This window comes from Erigeron canadensis, chromosome 8 (assembly GCF_010389155.1).
Source record: "Erigeron canadensis isolate Cc75 chromosome 8, C_canadensis_v1, whole genome shotgun sequence".
Classification (NCBI taxonomy): domain Eukaryota; kingdom Viridiplantae; phylum Streptophyta; class Magnoliopsida; order Asterales; family Asteraceae; genus Erigeron; species Erigeron canadensis.
In genome coordinates, this window is record NC_057768.1 from 31,599,208 (window position 1) to 31,609,056 (window position 9,849).

The 9,849-nt window shown below is 33.9% G+C and overlaps 1 protein-coding gene across 1 annotated transcript; it reads left to right on the forward strand.

The window, feature by feature from the left end:
• Window positions 1-1,837: 1,837 nt before the first annotated feature.
• Window positions 1,838-8,614, forward strand: LOC122579291 (DNA mismatch repair protein MSH2). Its single transcript, XM_043751433.1, has 13 exons — window positions 1,838-1,919; window positions 2,022-2,071; window positions 2,193-2,225; window positions 3,398-4,471; window positions 5,232-5,786; window positions 5,859-5,969; window positions 6,489-6,578; window positions 6,679-6,750; window positions 6,851-6,961; window positions 7,137-7,263; window positions 7,454-7,638; window positions 7,742-7,894; window positions 8,065-8,614. The coding sequence occupies exons 1-13, from the start codon at window positions 1,871-1,873 to the stop codon at window positions 8,263-8,265; spliced, it is 2,811 nt and encodes a 936-aa protein (XP_043607368.1). The 5' UTR covers window positions 1,838-1,870; the 3' UTR covers window positions 8,266-8,614.
• The last annotated feature ends 1,235 nt before the right edge of the window (window positions 8,615-9,849 follow it).

Below are 9,849 nucleotides of genomic sequence, written 5' to 3' on the forward strand. Positions count from 1 at the left end.
AGATGAAGACATAAAGTATGGAGTTTAACATTATGGTACAATCCTATAAATAGTGGATGACAAATGTGTCATACAAACATATATAAGTGCTTTCTTTTCATTTTACTTTAAGACCGAAATGCACCTTCATTTTTGTCATTGCATGTCTCAAACACAACTATAGTTAATGTTCCCCAACCTTAATCTCCCACAAGTTTTACTCAACCTTAATTTTTGAACAATACATTTATTTTTTTCTATTAATTTATCAAGACAATTGATAACATTCTAAAGATGGTGAAAAATGCGACTAACTTTAGGATTAATTAACTAAATTACACGGATGCATGATACCTGGAGTATATTCCAAATTGCTCTTTTGGTACAATTTTTCTCTAGTTATTCGGACCATACCTAAAGCAAACATATTGAAATATCAGTTTGTTGTGATTGTAGCTTCAGTGTGCAAATCAGTTTGCTCGACTAATTTACCCCCCAAAAAGTTGAAGGTTTCGTGCAATCTCAGCTACTTCTTTTACAGTGCTTTTAATTTAATATAGATAATGATATGACATGATGTAATACAATACATTTAATTTAATATAGATAATGAGATGACATGATATATATATATATATATAATTAAGTATTAATGTATTAAATTAGAGACAAAATGAACTAAATAATTTACTGAAATGTTGTCAAAAGAATGGTGTCCTTCAACATATTATCTTCTATAGTTCGTTTTTTTTTTAAAAGGTGAATTTTGCTGGAAACTTCGTGTCGTGATTTGACAGTAAGAGGTATAGCACACATTGTCTTAACCGGGTCCGCGTTAGAGAGCTCTCTCAAGTAGAAATGTCTATTTCAAACATCCAATGGGGGGAAACCCCCTACTAATCCGTTTGAAAGTACGACGATTAATAGGGTTCAACCCTGCCCTTCAGACTTGAACCTGAGAATACCCAAGTCTAGCTCTTATAAAAGGACTTAATTTATATGTCATTCTCAAAACTTAAACACAAAGACCTCATGCAAGAGAAGATGACCTTTCAATCATTGAGCTAAAGCTCAAAAACATTATTATCTTTTATAGTTCTATATTACAAATGGAAAGAAGTAGAAAACTTTAAAAGTCTTTAAATACTAAACATCAAAAATTTCTTCTTCTCATTTTGGACACCAATACAGAACTTGAATTTCTTTGTTTTAACACCAAACTCCAAGATTCTTATTCTTCTATTTTTGACACCAAAACTTTTACTTATCATTTTTTTACTTTTGACAACAAAATTTTCATTTATCTAATTTGAACACCAAACTATGAAAGTTCTTACTTTTTTTTGGACGCCAAATTAACACTTTTCACTTTCACATTAAAGTTTTCAATATTGTATTTTAGACACCAAACTTTTGGATTTTCATATTTCAATCATGCTACTTTTCACATACTAAAGTTACTATTTTTCTTTATTTTATTTTATAATAACAAAACATATTCTCGATACGATAAATATCTGACTAAATGTATCTTTGATGAGGTATGTTTTAATCAAACGATTGTAAATTCAACAAAATTATACAAACATAACGAAACTTTATTATTACGATTAGTGAAGTTGATCATAAAACTTTATCATGATCATAGAAGAACCCGAAGTGCCGACTTTGTGCCTTATCCCTAGAAGTATTTTACCCGGGCAATTGTGATTTCCCGCCTAACACAAAAACCCCCAAAAATAAATATCCGAAACCCTCCCCCCAAAATTCGTGTCTTCAAAACCCTCAAAAAACATTTTCGTCTTCCATTTCTGTTACTAATATTAATATTAATATCAATATTATTTTTTTGTTTTATTATTATTAACCAAAATCAATCAATCAATAAATCATGGATGTTGATTTGCAGGATCATAACAAAATTCCTGACCTCAAATTAGGTAATGACCTCACTCACTATTTAATTTTTTTATATATTTTATTTTCATTTTGTCTGTTCATTTCTACAATTTTATTTTATTTTTTGTTATTTTATTTTGTAGATGCTAAACAAGCTCAAGGATTTCTAACCTTCTTCAAAAGATTGCCTAATGTGAGATTCATTTATTTGTTTTTTATTTGTTGCTTTATTATTTATGCTATTTAATATATTAACCTTTTTTTTTATTTAAGTTGAGGAGTTTTTGCTTAATAATTTTAATTTTGTCTTGCAGGATGTGAAGGCGGTTCGGTTATTCGATCGACGGGTTTGTGCTATTATTTATACATTATTATTTGTTATATATATATATATATATACACGAGAGCAAGTACCCGCGCGTTGCGGCGGTAAAATGATGAGGGTGATAGGTCATAAAGTGTGATAGGTCATAGGACTTTATATGTCATAAAGTGTCATAGTCAAATGCCTTAGTCGTACGGGCTCCACACTCGGATTTAAAAACTCGTCGAAAGTATATCGAATGACATCTCTAATGAAATTTTAAGAACACCCATATAATTTTTATAATTTATTGATGTACGGTTTTTGAGATGAAAGATTTTGAAAGAAATTGAGGAATAAAATGATTTGTGGAGGAGAGAGAAAGTTGTATGCATTGATGTATGATACATTATGCATTAATATGTGTATATTGTTGAATTGAATGTTCAAAGTTGAAAAGTGAATTTGCTTTATAATATAGTATAGATATAGAGATATATATATACACACACACACACACACACACACTATATTTATATAAAGTTTTATGACTTGTTTGGTTATTATGAATTGGTATTGCGTATGTGGAAGTGTCGTAGAATAGCGATATACTTTTCGTTTTTTAGTTGTTTTGGTTATTATGTTTTCTCTGATGTTTTTTAGTAGTTACTGTATAACTTTTATAATGGGCTAATTTGGTAATAATAGCATAAAAAATGATAGCTAGATGGGAATAAATGCTTATTTTCAAAGCTTATATGTTTGAAAATGGGATTAAAATTGAGTAAGATTACAAAATGCTTATTTTTATATTTGATTTAGTATTTATCGTGTTGAATAAGAAAACGATTTGCATGCATTAATGAAATTAAAATTTATATTTGGCACACCGAAATTCTGATTTTTTTTTTCCCAAAAATTTGATGATGGAATGGTCTATTACACTTCTCGCCTTGTTTATGTTTTTTTTTCTCTGATATACACACTTGTTATGAAATGAATGTACAAATGAAACAAAGACAAAATAATAATATAAAAACAAATGATCATGCTGATAGAACTCTTATAAAAACATATGCAGACAAGCTGAATATTATTAGCCAACTTGTAATTTGAACTCCAGTTATGCATAGTAGATCAAGATGAAAGTAGTTGTTTAAGTTATTTTCTAAGAAGTTATCTGCTACAATGTAACGTGAATCTTTGATCTACCAGGATTATTTCACCGCTCATGGGGAAAATGCGTCTTTTATTGCAAAAACTTATTACAATACCACAACAGTCTTAAGACAAATTAGCAATGGGTCTGATGCTTTGTCTAGTGTTAGTGTCAACAAAAATATGTTTGAGACGATTGTCCGTGATCTGCTATTGGAGAGAACTGATCATAGCCTTGAGCTGTATGAGGGCTCTGGCTCAAACTGGAGATTAGTAAAAAAGGGAACCCCTGGTAATCTTGGCAGCTTTGAAGACATTTTATTCGCCAATAATGACATGCATGACTCACCAGTGATAGTTGCTCTAGTTCCAAACTTCCGTGATACAGGGTGCACTGTTGGTTTGGGCTATGTTGATCTTGCCAAAAGGGTGCTAGGAATTGCTGAGTTTCTTGATGATACCCACTTTACAAACGTTGAATCTGCTCTAGTCGCACTTGGCTGCAAAGAATGTCTTTTGCCTATGGAAATCACCAAATCAAGTGAGTGTAAACCTTTGTATGATGTAATGTCAAGATGCGGTGTGATGGTAACCGAAAGAAAGAAAGCAGAGTTTAAAGGACGAGACTTAGCACAAGATCTAGGTAGACTGGTCAAAGGTTCTAGTGAACCTGTTCGTGACCTAGTTTCGGCATTTGAATATGCCCCTGGAGCTTTAGGGGTATTATTGTCTTATGCTGAGTTACTTTCTGATGAAAATAATTATGGAAATTATACTATCAGTCAATATAATCTTAACAGTTGCATGAGATTAGACTCTGCTGCTATGAGGGCATTGAATGTTATGGAGAGTAAGACGGACGCAAACAAAAACTTCAGTCTATTTGGTCTTATGAATAGAACTTGTACAGCTGGAATGGGTAGAAGGTTGCTACACATGTGGCTAAAGCAACCTTTGTTGGATGTAACAGAGATAAATGAACGGCTAGATCTAGTGCAAGCTTTTGTGGACGATGCCGCCTTCCGTCAGGATTTGAGGCAGCATTTGAAGCGGATATGTGATATTGAGCGACTAATGCGCAATATTGAAAAGCGAAGAGCTAGTTTGATGCATATAGTCAAGCTGTATCAGGTGATACTAAAAATAAATAAATATTGCATATTCATTTCTTAATAGTTTTCTTGATGGCATATGACTAGAGGTTTGGATATTCTTCTGCTATGTCTTAGAATAACTTTCTACATTTTGCTTGAGAGTCTAACCAACTATTTTCTGGGGTGATTTAATGTGGATTTTGAAAGTAATCATGTGGTACCGAATAATCAGATAATTGGTTACAACAAAATGGACTGTAAATAGTTATTCAATGTGTTTGTGTAGTTTGAAGTTGGAATACTTGGGTAATTAGATTTTTGAGTGTTCGGAATGTTATGGTTACTTGAGAAATTTGTAGATATATTGGTCAAAATGCTTATATATGATAGAAAGGTAGATGTTTGTTGCATTTCAAAGCAAGTATTTCAATTTAGGTTTAAAGGAGTCTACAAGTAATTATAGGTTACCCTTAGATAACAGTTTTGTTGCAGCCAGTTAGCATAAAACTGAGTATTTGACCCCAGATAATTAGATAGTCAGATAGAAACTACGCTTGTCCAAACACGAATAACTGATTATTGTGACTTCAAGTTGCATGATTAGGTTATCATCTATGTGCTTATGCTCCCAAGGTTTCTTACATATAAATAACAATGGGTAGTTTTCAATATATGACCCATACTAATGCTCAGAAACGTTTGTGTTTAAAAGGTAGAAGTAGTCTAGCTCTTCAATTATATTTTTGGGTGAATAAGAATTAATGAGTATATCTGAGGGGTTTTTTTTTAATGTGCAGTCAAGCATCAGAATGCCATATATTAAAACTGCCATGGAACGGTACGACGGTCAATTTGCACCGTTAGTTAAGGAAAAGTACATGGATCGTTTAAATTGTCTGACCAATGATGATCACCTGAATAAGTTTATTGGTCTTGTGGAAATTTCTGTTGACCTTGACCAACTTGAGAATGGCGAATACATGATTTCACCTGGTTATGATTCCCAGTTGTCAGCCCTAAAAAATGAGCAAGAGTTACTTGAACAGCAAATACACGATTTGCATAAAGAGACTGCGGAGGATCTTGATCTGTCAGTTGAAAAGACTCTAAAGTTAGATAAAGGTACACAATTTGGACATGTTTTTAGAATCACAAAGAAAGAAGAACCAAAAATACGGAAGAAGCTCAATAGCCAATTTATTGTTCTTGAAACTCGAAAAGATGGTGTCAAATTTACAAATACTAAGCTTAAGAAATTGGGAGACCAATATCAGAAGATATTAGAGGAATATAAGAGCTGTCAAAAGGAGCTGGTAGCCAGAGTTGTTTCAACTGCTGCTACTTTCTCTGAGGTATCTACACTTTTTTTATTGTGTCGCTTCTAGAATCCTCAATGAATGGTCACTGAGTAGTCAATGGTACAGGTGTTTGAGGGCCTGGCTACGCTTCTCTCGGAACTTGATGTTTTGCTTAGCTTTGCTGATCTGGCAGCTAGCAGCCCAACCCCTTATACTAGACCAGAAATCACATCATCGGTAATGATTCCTTGGTTTTCTCTTTCTTTGTTATATGGTTTATACTTTATACTCATTCATCTATTTGATGATATAGGGTGACAAAATGGGTGGTTTGGATGTATTGTACAATTGATAGAAGTGGGTTTTGGTTGAAACCGGTAATTTTGATGTATGGGTCATGATCGGTAGGTATGTGTTGGTCAAAATATATTGGCTGCTTTGGGTTGGGTTGCAAACACTTTTTTGTTTATTATTCAGAAGTTGTAGATAGTCGATTTGTTAATTATGATCAGAAAGTATATCCTTGAAAGGCTATATCATATATTTCAGATACAAATGGTTCAGATTTAAGATTTTGAAATTATCTTAATATGCTTTAGAGTAGTATATGAATTATGACCCATATGACATTTATCTTATTAACTACTCTGTTTTTTAGACTCATTTGACTCTCATTGTTACAAATCGTTTAATACAAGTGGACTGAAATTGTGAACTCTAAGATATGTATTAGTTATTGGAGATTGCTTTTTACAGGATGCAGGAGATATTATATTAGAAGGCTGTAGACACCCATGTGTGGAAGCTCAAGACTGGGTGAATTTTATACCAAACAATGTCAAACTTGTAAGATGCTATCCAATTTAGGGCTTTTTGGCTATTAAATAAAAGTCATATTAATGTCTAATGTTGCATGCATTATTTGATCTATCTCACAAACTGCCAGGTTAGGGAAAAAAGCTGGTTTCAAATTATCACAGGACCTAACATGGGAGGAAAATCTACATTTATACGTCAGGTATAAAGCTATCACTTACGAAATGACTTTTTATTGCTCATTTATTTAATGGTAGAAGTGCATTTATTCTGATCTACTGGCTGTGAATTTTTTTGATCAGGTTGGTGTGAACATTCTTATGGCACAAGTGGGTTCTTTTGTTCCTTGTGACAAAGCTAGCATTTCTGTTCGTGACTGTATATTTGCTCGTGTGGGTGCTGGTGATTGCCAGGTGAACCGTTATATTGTACACTATAAGATGAAGCATGTTAGAAGAGACCCTTTTTTTTTTGTAAATTAGCAACAGTTATATTAAATACTTCGTTCTTGATGAACCTTGTTATGCTCTTATGTAATGAAATAAGTCGACCTTCATTTAATTTTTGAGACTGTTTTGTGGTGCGTAGTTACGTGGAGTTTCTACCTTTATGCAAGAAATGCTTGAGACAGCTTCAATTTTGAAAGGTGCCACTGATAAGTCACTGATAATTATTGATGAGTTGGGTCGTGGAACATCGACTTATGATGGATTTGGTTAGTTCTTACAATACAAATCTTGACAGGTCAATGGCCTTATGTTCTTCTTTAAAAAGTTGTACATAGAGCATTACCTGTTTTGTTTTTTTAGTTCTTGGCAGATACTCAGTTTGTTATATGTTTTAAGTTTCTAGCTTATTAATTAATCCATTTTTACATCACTTTGCAAATGCAAATTGGGGAGCAGGTTTAGCTTGGGCCATTTGTGAACACTTGGTTGAAGTGGTTAAAGCACCTACCTTGTTTGCTACTCACTTTCATGAGTTGACTGCATTAGCTCATGAAAATGCCGGTCAATCGTCTGGTATAGCAAATTATCACGTTAGTGCACACATTGACTCCTCGAGCCGAAAACTAACAATGCTCTACAAGGTTGGTTGACTTTTTAATAAGAAAAAAACATTAAGAAATATCTCATTTTTTTAAATTTTACTACAAGTTCTCACAATGATTCATTGTGACGTGGATGCTCCAGGTTGAACCAGGGGCTTGTGATCAGAGTTTTGGCATTCATGTTGCAGAGTTTGCCAACTTTCCTGAAAGTGTTGTTTCTCTTGCTCGAGAAAAAGCGGCCGAGTTAGAGGATTTCTCACCTGTTTCAATTGTATCTAACCAAGCTGAACAGGAGGTATATGTTTTCTCATTTAAGCAATCTACTTTCACATTATTTGATTGTTTTGACCCTAAAGATCAGCATATCATAATTATCATCTGTTTTATCAACCACTGCAAAAGTGATGATTACTTCACTTTTCTGGGACTAGATTCATCACCTAGACTTATTATCATGTTTTACAGGCTGGTAGTAAACGAAAGAAACCATCTGAAGCAGATGACATGGTTTTAGGAGTTCCTCGTGCTCGTAAGTTTTTGGAGGACTTCTGTGAGTTGCCAATTGCAAAAATGGACTTCAAGCAGGCATTGCAAGAAGTGAAAAGGCTAAAGAATGATTTGCAGAATGATGCCAGCAACTGTAAATGGCTTCAACAATTCCTTTAGTTGCCCTATAAACTGAAGTTATGCTTTCCTTTACATTTTGATCATTGCCACAAATTTCCTGTTCTCCCGTGACCACCTTACATCCTTTGGGTTCTGTGAATTTAGACCAATACCTTTTGGTCATTTTGTTTTGTTTGGTGCAGGGACGGGGTGTGTTTTGGGAGGGGCTCTTTTGTAGAACAGTAATTTTAGATGTCCTATCTATGTAGATGTTTACAGTAACGAGTATATAAAGAAGTAGAACTTATGGTATGTTTCTATGGCATTGCAGTGATTATCAATTAATCAATATAAAGTTTGTGTTTGCACGTGATTTAGATATTTTTCTCTGTACTTCCGTAGTAGAGAATGGGTGTATACAAGAAAACTTGTACATAATTTTTGGTTTAGTACTTACTAGTACTATAGATATTTTCCCCGTCCTTGTTGACAGTTAAATGATTCGCTTAGTATGGAGCCTGGTTGTTGAAAGTTTTTTATTTGTTGACAAATGCATGAAAAGAGAAACAGCTAAGTCTGTTCGTTGACAGACTCGTTGTTCTATTGATGTATTACAATATTTGTGTGGATAATAATGAAGATTTGAAGACCCAATAAAGGCGTCACATGGGGGATAGTGGGATACACAAAAAGTCCAAGCTATAAAGATCTGTACTTCTGCTCTATTTGTGTGGATAAGGCCGTTGGCCATGGATCAGAGATGGCACGAGAGGAAGCCATCTCTCACCGGAACACCGCCACTCTTCATGCGAGAGGAGTCAGAGACGGAGTTGTGAGAGAAAGCTTCTCGTGTGAAAGTTAGGAAGAAAATGCCAGGTTTTTTTTTTGGCTGAAGACGATATCTTTAGTGATTACAATAAGAAAGCACAGGGAATCCCCATTGACAAGATAAAACATTTGCAGGATAAGCACCGTCTACCACCATTCTTTTAACTATATGACCATACATTCCTGATATCCTCTTTGGCATTATAGCAATAGAAAATGCCTTCCAATTCAATTTCCGAGTGCTAGTTACTCTAAACCCCCTAAATCTCCCTTTCATTCTTCTCAACCACCAACATCTTCTAGGCCTAGCCACCTTCTTGTCATCTGCATTACTTTTTGTTAGCCTCTCATAACCCGCAAATCTTTGGAAACCCATCTGCAAGTTACAATGCTGCGAGCATAATATCTTGTATCTAGGAGTGAAACATGTTGATGTGATATATAGTGCCAAAGGGGAGTACAAGCACATGGGTAAGAAACTCATGATCATATAAAATAGTTAAAATTATAGTTAAAGATCAGCATATATTTGATTCCCTTCCACATGGCTAGTTGCTACTGCCACTTTGTATAAACTATATGTCTATAATCAATTATTCAAATGGAGATATGGGAATGATGCTAGATATATTAAGGTATATAAACTGTACTTTCAACTGCTCATTACGACTAGGGACGAGAGATCTTGATCGAGTTTAGCTAATTGTGTCTTAATCACTTGTGTTTGTCCTTTTGTAAGTGGTGTATTATGTAGAGAATGTGACATGTGGGAATGATTGGTGAGCATGTTAGGGATGAATCTCATAACAAGATGAT